This window comes from Theropithecus gelada, chromosome 8, assembly GCF_003255815.1.
Source record: "Theropithecus gelada isolate Dixy chromosome 8, Tgel_1.0, whole genome shotgun sequence".
NCBI lineage: Eukaryota > Metazoa > Chordata > Mammalia > Primates > Cercopithecidae > Theropithecus > Theropithecus gelada.
In genome coordinates this window covers 53,598,247-53,610,526 of record NC_037676.1, presented here as the reverse complement: position 1 = coordinate 53,610,526, position 12,280 = coordinate 53,598,247, and the positions used below count along the sequence as shown (strand labels likewise).

The following is a 12,280-nucleotide window of genomic DNA, read 5'->3' as shown; positions in this document are numbered from 1 at the left end:
TGTTTGTCTATGTTTCTGTTTTTATACTAGCACCATATTTTGTTTAGTGTAGCCTTGTAGAATAGCTTGATGTTGGATAATGTGATACTTCCAGCTTTGTTCTTTTTGCTTAGAATTGCCTTGGCTAGTCAGGCTCTTTTTCTGTTTCGTATGAATTTTAGAATAGTTTTGTTTTTTTTTTTTCTAAATCTGTGAAAAATGGCATTGGTGCTTTGATAGGAATAGCATTGAATTTGTAAATTGCCTTGGGCAGTGTGGCCATTTGAACAATATTGATTCTTCCAATTTATGAGCATAAAATGCTTTTTTATTTATTGGTGTCATCTATGGCTTCTTTCAACCATGTTTTGTAGTTCTCCTTGTAGTAATATTTCACTTACTTGGTTAGATATATTTCTAGATATTTTTTCTTTTTGTGACTATAGTAAGTGGGATTACATATTTGATGTGGCTCTCAGCTTGAACATTATTGGTGTACAGAAATGCTACTATTTTTTATACATTGATTTTGTATCCTGAAAATTTACTGAAGTCCTTTATCAGTTCTAGGAGGCTTTGGTGGCAGATTTAGGGTTTTCAAGGTATACAATCATATTTTCAGTAAACAGAGATAGTTTGACCTTTTCTTCTATTTGGATATCATTTATTTCTTTCTCTTACCTGATTGCTCTGGCTAGGACTTCCAGTACTATGTTGAATAGGAGTGGACATCCTTGTCTTGTTTTGGTTCTCAAGGGGAATGCTTCCAGCTTTTGCCCATTCAGTATGATATTGGCTGTGGGTTTGTAATTGATGGCTCTTACTATTTTGAGGTATGTTCCTTCGATGCCTTGTTTGTTGAGGTTTTTTTTTTTTTTTTTTAATCATGAAGGAAGGTTGGAGTTTATAGAAAGCTTTCTCCAGATTTACCGAGATGACCATATAATTTTTTAAAATTCTGTTTATGTGGTGAATGACACGTATTGATTTGCGTATGTTGAACCAACTTTGTATCTTAGGAATAAAGCCTACTTGGTCGTGGTAAATTAACTTTCTGATGTACTGCCGGCTTCAGTTTGCTAGCATTTTGTTGAGGATTTTGGGGTTTATGTTCATCAGGGATGCTGGTCCATGGTTTCCTTTTTTGTTGTGCCTCTGCCAGATTTTAGTATCAGGGTGATATTCACTTCATAGAATGAGCTAGGGAGGATCCTTCTTCCTTGAGTTTTTGAAATAGATTCAGTAGAATTGGCACAAGCTCTTCTTTGTATGTCAGGTAAAATTTGGCTGTGACTCCATCTAGTCTAAGTCTTTTTTGATTGATTCGTAGGATTTTTATTACTTATTCAATTTCAGACTCATTATTATTATTACACTTTACTTTTTGGGATACATGTGCAGAACGTGCAGGTTTGTTACATAGGTATACATGTGCCTTGGTGGTTTGCTGCACCTATCAACCCATCATCTACATTAGGTATTTCCCCTAATGCTATCCCTCCCCTAGCTCCCCACCCCGAGACAGGCCCTGGTGTGTGATGTTCCCCTCCCTTTGCCCATGTGTCAGAACTCATTATTCATCTGTTCAGGATTTCAGTTTCTTCCTAGTTTAAGAGATGATTCAAATAATCACAATCAGAAATGACAAAGATGATACTACAACAGTTTGAAATTCAGGATTAAGTTGTTTAATTTCTTTCTTCCTTTGTTAATCTAGCTAATGTTCTATCAATCCTGTTCATCCTTTCAAAAAACCAACTTTTGGTTTCATTGATCTTTTGTATGGATTTTGTGTCTCAGTTTCATATAGTTCTGCTCTGATTTTGGTTATTTCATTTTTAAAAATTGATTTTTTAAAATATTAGAAATGGGGTCTCACTCTGTCACCCGGTCTAGATCGGCTAAATTGTAATTGTGCAATCATAGCTTACTGCAGCTTTGACCTCCCAGGCTCAAGCAATCATTCCACCTCAGGCTCCTGAGTAGCTGAGACTACAGGCACATGCCAGCACACCCAACTAATATTTTCATTTTTTGTAGATATAAGGTCTTTCTACATTTGCCTAGGCTGGTCTCAAACTCCTGGGCTCAAAAAGTCCTCCTGCCTCAGGCTCCCAAAGTGCTGGGGTTACAGGCATGAGCCACTGTGTGCCCGGCCAGTTATATTTTTTCTTCTGCTTCACTTTGGGGTTATTCTAGTTTTGTTGTTGTTGTTGTTGTTGTTGTTGTTGTTCCTCTAGATTGTTAATTTGAGATCTTTCTTAACTTGTTCATGTAGGCGTTTAGCTTTATAAATTCTCCTCTTAACATTGCTTTTGCTGCATTCCAGAGATTTTGGTGTGTTGTGTTTCTATTTTAATGAATTTCAAAGAATTTTTTGATTTCTGTTTTAATTTTGTTGTTTACGCAAAAGTCATTCAAGATTAAGTTGTTTAATTTCCATATTTTGAGAGCTATTCTTGATATTCACTTTTATTTTTATTACATTGTGTCTGAGTGTATGGTTGGTATGATTTTGATGTTTTTGCATGTAGTGAGACTTGCTTTATGGCTAAGTATGTGATCATCTTCCATGTACAGATGAGAAGAATGTATATTCTGTTATTATTGGACAAAGTGTTTTGTAGCTATCAAGTCTAGTTGGTCAACTGTCAAATTTAAGTTCAGAATTTCTTTGCCTTCTTGTTGAATTGAACTCATTATGTAATGCCCTTATTTGTCCTTTTATTTATAGTTGATGGTTTAAAGTCTATTTTATCTTATATAAGAATAGCAACCTCCTACCCTTTTTTGTTTTCCAATTGCATGACAGATCTTTCTCCATCCTTTTACTTTGAGCCTTTGTGTGTCATTACATGTGAGATGAGTCTGTTGAAGACTCCAAAAGTTTGGGTCTTTTTAAAAATCCAACTTGCAACCCTGTACCTTTTTAATGGGCCATTTAGACTATTTGCATTCAAGGTTAATATTGGTATGTGATGTTTTGATCTTGTTTAGCTGATTGTTTGGCAGGCTTAATTGTGTAGTTGCTTTATAGGATCTATCTATGGGGTATGTACTTAAATATGTGTTGGTGGTAGTAGGCATCATTCTTTTGTTTCCATGTTTAGGACTCCCTTAAGGTCCTCTTATAAGGCTTTTCTAGTGGTAACCAGTTCTGTTAACATTTGCTTGTCTGGGAAGAATTTTATTTATCCTTCACTTATAAAGTTTAGTTTGGCTGGATATGGAATTCTTGTTTGGGATTTCTTTTCTTTAAGCATGTTGACAATAGGTCCCCAATCTCTTCTGACTTGCAAGGCTTCTGCAGACAAGTCTGCTGTTAGCCCTATGGGGCTCCCTTTGTAAGAAATCTATCCCTTTTTTCTAGCTTCCCTTAAGTTTTTTTTGTTTTTGTTTTTGTTTTTTTTTCACGTTAACCTCACAGAATCTGATGACTGTGTGTCTTGGGGGCATCTTGTATAATATCTCACAGGGATTCTCTGAATTTCTTGAATTTGCATGCTGATGTCTCTAGCAATACTGGGGAAATTTTTGTGGACTATATTCTCAAATGTATTTTCCCAGTTGCTTACTCTTCTTCATTTTCCCTCAGGAATGCCAATGAATCGTAGGTTTGGTCTCCTTATGTAATCCCATATTTCTCAGATATTTTATTCATTCTTTTTAATTCTTTTTTCTCTCTTTTTGTCTGACTTGGTTGATTCAAACAACCAGTTTTTGAGCTCTGGGATTCTTTCCTCTGCTTGGTTTGTTCTGTTTTTAAGGCTTCTAACTGTATTATGAAATTCCTGTAGTGACTTTTTCAATTCCAGAAGTTCAGTTTGGTTCCTTCTTAAAATGTCTACATTATCTTTCAACTATTGGATCATTTTATTGGGTTCCTTGGATTAGGTTTCAACTTTCTCCTTACCTTATTGAGCTTCCTTGCCATCCAGATTCTGAACTGTATGTCTGTCACTTCAACCATTTCAATCTGGTTAGGATCCATTGCTGGCGAGTCAGTGAAGTCTTTTGGAAGTAATAAGATGCTCTGACTTTTTTAATTGCCAGAGTTCTTCCACTCATTCTTACTCATTCAAGAGGGCTGGTGTTTCTTTATCTCTTTGAAGTTGTTGTCATTTGTATGGGGCTTTTTTGTTTTTATGTTCTTTATTTCCCTTGAGATCTTGACTGTGGTGTATGTTGACTATAGTTGCATGACTTTGCTTCTGTGTGCTTTCCGAATATCAGGGCTCTGTGCAGGTACTTAATTTGTGGCTAGATTTTTGCATTGTGTTTCATGGGTGATGCGTGCTGAAAGAATTTTTGTTTGGTGGTGTATTTCAGGCTGCAGCTCAGTAGATGATGCTTAAGAGTAAGGGCTGACAGACAGACTCTTCCTCAGCTGTGCACTTCTTTTCTATTTCAGCTTGTTCTTGTTTGCTGCAGTGCTCTGGGGTGGGAGAGACAGGGAGTGAGAGATATATTTCCTTGCCAAGTCTATTCCTGGGCCTTGTGGGGCCCCCTCCGATCACTGTTGACACACCTACATTTTCTTAGGCCCAGAGGGGCCCTGACAGGCTGTGCTACTCTCACTCTTAGGGGAAACCTGAGCCAAAGGATAGGGAGACTCACAACTCCCTAGTGACCCACTGGTCCTCTGTGCTTTGTGATGTCCATCGGTGGTGTTTGTGTAGGAGGTCAAGGGCAGGGGACCCAGGGCACGGTGGAATTGTTTTGGCTATGCAGTTGGTGTAGTGCCCACAGCTTGGGTTTTTTTTGCCCAGCAGATGGCTGCGGGGACTGCCCAGGTTGTGCTTCCTTGACTAGGTCTCCTGGTGGCTGCCCTATAGCTTACTCGATCCTCTGGATTTGTCCCAAGCCTTCTGCACCCAGATGGCTGGGCTGTCAGGTGTTTCAGGCCATGGAGTTCCCTCAGGCAGAGGCTGTGGCTAGCAGAAAGGCCACATCCTTCCCATACTAGCCCTGTGGCAGGGAGGCACACCCAGCTCCTGTGCCAGAACACAAATCTGCATCTCATTCTTCACAGTGTTCTGAGATTGGGGGTTCCTCCCTTGATCAATCTCTGGTCACAGATCTCAGCTTGATATCCTTCAATTGTGTGTGTGCTTGAACCCTCGGGGGCTGGGATTGAGCCTGTGGTTTTGTCCTTTAGCCCCTTGGGGTCAAGCACTGGCTGTGCTGGGGAGGCTGTAGTGCTCTCAGGCTGCTGGCAAAGCACTCAGGCTGGGCAGTGGAGGCTGTGTTGTATGCATGCCATTATGGGACCAGCTAGGCTGGGTCCTTGGGAGGGTCCAGAGACAAGGGGGCATGCAGATCAGATTGGCCCCAGTCCTGTAGGAAAGGCAGCCCTGCTGTGTCCCAACCCAGCAGTCCACAGGGGCTAGAGTGACTCAGAGCAAAGTGGAGAGCCTGGGGGCACGGGTACCTATGGTCACATTTTGCTGGAGTTGCCCCATGTGTAAAACCTGGGCCCCATGCAGGCTCAAGCTCTGTCGCTGCCTTCCCCCGCCAATTTAAATGTTTATGGGGGTCATGGGATCTCTTGCAGCTAGGATCTCAGAGGTCCATGGCGGGGGTGTGGTGCCCTGCAGTTCCTTCACTCACCTCTTCCTTAGGACCTGATCAGGATGAGGAATGGGTCTTGGCACTTGGCGAATCTGTGCAGGCTTCCCAGCTTCCACCCTATTCAGCGTCTGTGTCTGTGTTTCCCTCTAGCAATCATCAGTGTTTTCCCTCAATAGATCTGTTTAAAGTGTGATGGCTTTTTCAATATTTTGGCTTCTCTTGGTGGGAGAAGGGCTTCCTGACTGCATCTAGTTGGCTGTCTTCCACACTTTTCTTAATGTTGAGGTTTAGCTATGGAAATTTAGGCCATTCTAGATAAATTCAAATTCTAAACGTGGTGAATATGATTGATAGTTCTGGTAGATTATAAGCAAACTTTACAACTATACTATAATTTGTGGGTGATGGTGGTTTTCTATGTGGAGTTTTTTTTTGTTTGTTTGTTTGTTTGTTTTGTTTTGTGTTTTTGAGACAGAGTCTCACTCTTTTGCCCAGGCTGGAGTTCAGTGGCACAATCATAGTTCACTGCAGGCTTGAACTTCTGAGCTCAAGCAATCCTCCTGTCTCAGCCTCCAAGTAGCTGGAACTACAGGCCTATGCCACCACATCTGGACAATTTTTAGGTTTTTTTAGAGTCAGGGTCTCACTATGTTGCCCAGGCTGGTCTCAAGCTCCTGGCCTCAAGCAGTCCTCCCACCTCAGCCTCCCATCATGCTGGCATCACAGGTGTGAGTCATTGTGTATGTCTGTAGAAGATGGTTTTAATTTGTGTGGTGATAACTTATTTATCTATATTTCTGGTATCTAGCTACAACACCTAGTTCTTAGAAAGCACTTAACAAATGATTGTTGTAATGAAACACCTTAATAGAAGTTATTTGTATGTCTTCATTAAATCAAATATGTTTATGTATACATTTTCAAGAAAAATAGAATATATTCACATATATTCTACTTCTGCAAACCTTTGTGTTTTTACATATGATTGCTATTTGCATCAAAGTGACAATGTGAATGGAATATACTGAAACATGAAGACTTTGATTTTTTGGGAAGGAACATCATGATTCATGAGCAAACAAGTTTTAATAGCATAATGAAGAGGTTATGAACAAAGAGGGAAATTACTAGGAAAAAGAATGATGCATTTTGAATTTATGGGTGTAATGGGTGTAATGTGCTACTGCCTGTTTTATATCATTTTTAACATAATGAATCTTGGTGAATTCTATTGCACTGTGTAGCCAGATGATAGATAGCACATACATATCTGGTAGCCTTTGAAATTTTGGGCTGCAAAGTTTTGGAACAAAATTCCAGGAACTTAAATCATCTTCTGAAAAATGTGATTTCATCATTTATCATATTCCTTTGCAAGTAGTCTTATTTGGGTTCAGTGTTAGATAATCTTAGAATTGCATTTAAAATAATTAAATTGCTTAATACTAAATGAGCCTCTTGAATTGGGCACTTTAAGAAAAAATATTATTTCTTGAATTCCCGACCTCAGGCAATCTGCCTGCCTCGGCCTCCCAAAGTGCTGGGATTACAGGCATGAGGCACTGCACCCGGTCTTGAAAAAAAATTCTTTCTGATGTTTGTTCCATGCTACTTATACTGAGAAACTTCACAGGTGATATGGATAGGAGCATCCAGTTTCTCCTTTTCTTGCCTTTGTCTTGCATTGCTGGCTATTCAAAAGCGGGCCTGCTTTTTCTGAAACTAACCTGTTCAAAAATGACAACTCAAATTTCTTATTTGGCTAATTGGTACTTTTTCTTCACATTGGGCTTTTCTCACCCAACAGCTGAAGAAGATCAGATTGTCTCCATCTTTCCTGCCTTCACTCTGTGATTCTGCTCTACAACCTAAAAGTGAAATATGACGATTGTCTGTTTCTTTCTTATCTTTCATGACAAAAATAGTTAGATAAGAATGATGATTTCTTCATCTCCTTAACAAGCTTTACTGTTTTTACCTATATGGGAATAGGTTGTTATTCTTTAGTGTGGGTACATTTTGAAATTTGTGGGAAAATGTTTACCTGGCTTTATAAAACAAATACGCAAATTAGAGGGAGAACTATGGGATTCTCCTACTGGACTTTTTTTTCTCTGTGAATGATGTTTTTGTGGGTGACATCTAGCCGGTGTTTAATAAATACGTATTGAGTGATGAAAATGGAGGAGAGTAGATTTCCTTTGTCTATGCCTAGCACGTTCATTAGTACTAAGCATACACATGTGAAAATCTATATACCTTCTCATACATAATCATTAAATATTTTAAAGAAAAAAAATCTTGGCCAGAAAAAAAATCTGTAAAAATTTCTAATGTATGTTTCTGTGTCAGTAGCTTTGCATTTATTGCTAAAAATAACTCATGCAGGCACTCCCTTTCTTGTGGTTATTGATGTAATATGATGTTGCACATCTGAACCTAGTTGCACTCAATGGATTATGCACTTAATTGATAAATGGGAATTTTCTAGTGTATCCAAATGGTTCAAGTTAGAGAAAGGGGCCTGATATTCAACAACTGGGTAGGTAGGTATGTTATTTACTGCTCAGTCATATAATTCTACTTGGCTTTGAGCCCATGCTGGTTTGAATAGGAATATTTGTTTTACACTTTAACAAAATATGAAAGAATACTGAATGACTCATGGAAGGAGGTAAAAGGATTACATATTACCATCTGGTGATTTCTTTTCTGAAAAATGGGCATTCAGATGTATAAAAATGTGCTGAAGTGTCTGTCATATGGGAGTGTTTGCTTCAGTGTCTAAATTCATGCCACTCAGGAAGGCAGAACATCTCAACCCCATTTCCCTCTATCAAATGGTGACTCACAGTCTTTGTTCAGGGTGTAATCTTGAAATAGGAAGAAGATAACTAGGATTTAAAGTGAAATAATTGAAAGTTTTCAGGTAAAATAAATTTAACAAATTGGGTAGACATGAAACATAGCTATACAGTACTATATTCTCAGTCTTGTTAAGAGTTTTAAACATGAATGGGATTAAATAATATACATGTATAACATATATTTCCAGTCATTCATTGGATTTGGAAGATGATACTCGACTTAATATGTTTGATGATGGCACACTCATGATCCAAAACACCAGAGAGTCAGACCAAGGTGTCTATCAGTGCATGGCCAGAAATTCCGTTGGAGAAGCCAAGACACAGAGTGCCATGCTCAGATACTCCAGTCGTCCAGGTAAAACTATTATTTTCTGGTTCTATCAGTTATTTGCACTGGAAAATGACATAATATTGCTGCTTTAGAGTATATAATACTTCAAAGTGAAGCTATTTCCATTGGCTGTTGGTTTTCTAATTTCGTTTTAGAGAAACTTGAATTTTTCCTCTTGAAGTTTATTTTAATTTCCTGCCTTAGTTCCTTTCTGGTACAGCATATTGTGGTTCCAAGACTTTTCTATTCCCCTTTTGATTCCCCATCCGGCTATCCAGCATCCTTATGCAGAGTGAACCAGTGTTACCTAGGCAGGAATATTACTCTTTTCAGAAATTCATTCATTCATTCATTCATTCATTCATTCATTCATCAGGAATTCATCCAACACATATTTATTGAATGCCCACTGAGCTAGCTGTTGAAGATTGCATGGTTATCAACCACGTTCCTTATTTAACCTTCCAGGGGCTTTGCTTTGCCATAATTTCAGTGGCTTATATAAACCAGACGTAATGACTGCAACAAATTTTCATTAATAGCATGTTGACATGATGGAAATACATTGTCTCTCACCTTACTGAGGCTATCATATATTAGATGATAGCCATAATTCAAGAAATAAGCTTTATGATGTGTAAGGAGAGGGAAGAGAAGCATAAAGGACAGTTGTGTGCTGGTAAATGTTAGTAAATTGACTCTGAGGAGCAGGGAGCCCTGACTTGCAGCATTTGTCAGTATCTGTTGTATAAATAATCTCACCATGGCTAGTTCCTAGTTACTAAAATGATATCACTTCATGTGGAGTTTGGAAGAGATGCACAGAAGTTCATCATAATATAGCATTTCTAGCATGCAGACACAGTGGGCATAATAACCCTGAGACCGAAGATAATAATAAAATGTAAAAAATAGGGATGAATTTGTTAGTTTTGATGTTAATAAAATTTATTTGATTGTAAGTTTATGTAATTAAAATTTTAAGAATGACTTTGTGTAGCAATCAGTTTGCAGAATACTGAAAATTTGACAACTGGCCCTCCAGAGCCAGCTCCAGCCCATCCCAGTGGAGGGGAGCACTTAGAGCAGCAGCCTTGGAGGATTGCATTCATTCAAGTCTTCCCAGGAGCAGTGACCTTTAAGTTGAAAGAAACAACAAGTGGGAGAGAGCCAGAGAAGTAGGGTTGAAGCATCATTTTAGGAGAAAAGACAGCATAGGGAAGACAGAGCAAGGCACATTCAAGAGATGATCGTGGAGCATAGAGAGGAGAGGCTGGGAATGACACGAGATTTGGTGAGGAGTGTAAAGTGGTGTCAGATCACTCAGACTACTCATGACGCTACACTGAGATGATCAAAATTAGATTTTTCTTTTAGAAAAATGATGCTGGCGGCAGTTCAGAGAACAAACAGGAGGGCATGGTAAGATAGGCATATCAGGATGAAGAAGTCAGCAGTGGCAATTGCCACAGGGCATGGCTGGTGGCGGCATGGATAGGGCAGTGGCAAAGTGAATGGAGGAAACTGCAGGAATCAAGAGGTTTTCCAGGAAAAAAAGTCACTTGAGTTACCAATTGATTGAATATGATACTTCCTCACATAGTTTCCAAGTAATTTCTTTAAAAAATGTTGTAGAGACAAAGTCTCACTCTGTCACCCAGGCTGGAGTGCAGTGGTATGATCACAGCTCACTGCAGACTCAAACTCCTGTCCTTAAGCGATCCTCCTGCTTAGGCCTCCCAAAGTGCTGGGATTACACCAAGAAATTTCTAATTGAAACACCACTGTCTCCTTCCAAAGCCTCCTTCCCTTCTGCCTCTAGGTCAAGTCTGATCTCGCACCCATGAGCATTTGTAAAAAATTATTGTTATTATACTTTAAGTTCAAGGGTACATGTGCACAACGTGCAGGTTTGTTACATATGTGTGCATGTGCCATGTTGGTGTACTGCACCCATTAACTCTTCATTTACATTAGGTATATCTCCTAATGCTATCCCTCCCTACACCCCCCTCCCCACAATAGGACCCGGTGTGTGATGTTCCCTTTTCTGTGTCCAAGTGATCTCACTGTTAAATTCCCACCTATGAGTGAGAACATGTGGTGTTTGGTTTTCTGTTCTTGCGATAGTTTGCTGAGAATGATGGTTTCCAGCTGCACCCATGTCCCTACAAAGGACACGAACTCATCGTTTTTTATGGCTGCATAGTATTCCATGGTGTATATGTGCCACATTTTCTTAATCCAGTCTGTCACTGATGGACATTTGGGTTGATTCCAAGTCTTTGATATTGTGAATAGTGCCACAATAAACATACATGTGCATATGTCTTTATAGCAGCATGATTTATAATCCTTTGGGTATATAGCCAGTAATGGGATGGCTGGGTCAAATGGTAGTTCTAGTTTAGATCCTTGAGCAATCGCCACACTGTTTTCCACAATGGTTGAACTGGTTTACAATCCCACCAACAGTTTAAAAGTGTTCCTATTTCTCCACATCCTCTCCAGCACCTGTTGTTTCCTGATTTTTTAATGATTGCCATTCTAACTGGTGTGAGATGGTATCTCATTGTGGTTTTGATTTGCATTTCTCTGATGGCAAGTAATGATGAGCATTTTTCATGTGTCTGTTGGCTGTATGAAATGTCTTCTTTTGAGAAGTGTCTGTTCATATCCTTTGCCCACTTTTTGATGGGGTTGTTTTATTCTTGTAAATTTGTTTGAGTTCTTTGTAGATTCTGGATATTAGCCCTTTGTCAGTTGAATAGATTGCAAATATTTTCTCCCATTCTGTAGGTTGCCTGTTCACTCTGATGGTAGTTTCTTTTGCTGTGCAGAAGCTCTTTAGTTTAATTAGATCCCGTTTGTCAATTTTGGCATTTGTTGCCATTGCTTTTGGTGTTTTAGACATGAAATCCTTGCCCATGTCTATGTCCTCAATGGTATTACCTACATTTTCTTCTAGGGTTTTTATGGTTTTAGGTCTATCATTTAAGTCTCTAATCCATCTTGAATTAGAGATCTTGAATTAGATCCATAAGGAGTAAGGAAAGGATCCAGTTTCAGCTTTCTACTTATGGCTAGCCAATTTTCGCAGCACCGTTTTTTAAATAGGGAATCCTTTCCCCATTTCTTGTTCTTGTCAGGTTTGTCAAAGATCAGATGACTGTAGATGTTTGGTATTATTTCTGAGGGCTATGTTCTGTTCCATTGGTCTGTATCTCTGTTTTGGTACCAGTACCATGCTGTTTTGGTTACTTTAGCCTTGTAGTATAGTTTAAAGTCAGGTAGCGTGATGCCTCCAGCTTTGTTCTTTTGACTTAGGATTGTCTTGGAGATGCGGGATCTTTTTTGGTTCCATATGAACGTAAAAGCAGTTTTTTTCCAATTCTGTGAAGAAAGCCATTGGTAACTTAATGGGGATGGAATTGAATCTGTAAATTACCTTGGGCAGTATGGCCATTTTCACAATATTGATTCTTCCTATCCATGAGCATGGTACATTCTTCCATTTGTTTGTGTTCTC

At 39.0% G+C, this 12,280-nt stretch overlaps 1 protein-coding gene across 1 annotated transcript in view; it reads left to right on the top strand.

Moving 5' to 3' along the window:
- Window positions 1-12,280, top strand: part of PXDNL (peroxidasin like) — a 496,832-nt gene that overhangs the window by 350,709 nt on the left and 133,843 nt on the right. The window contains exon 9 of the mRNA XM_025394327.1: window positions 8,606-8,775. Within this exon, the coding sequence (XP_025250112.1) occupies window positions 8,606-8,775 (170 nt within the window). The remainder of the gene's footprint in view (window positions 1-8,605; window positions 8,776-12,280) is intronic.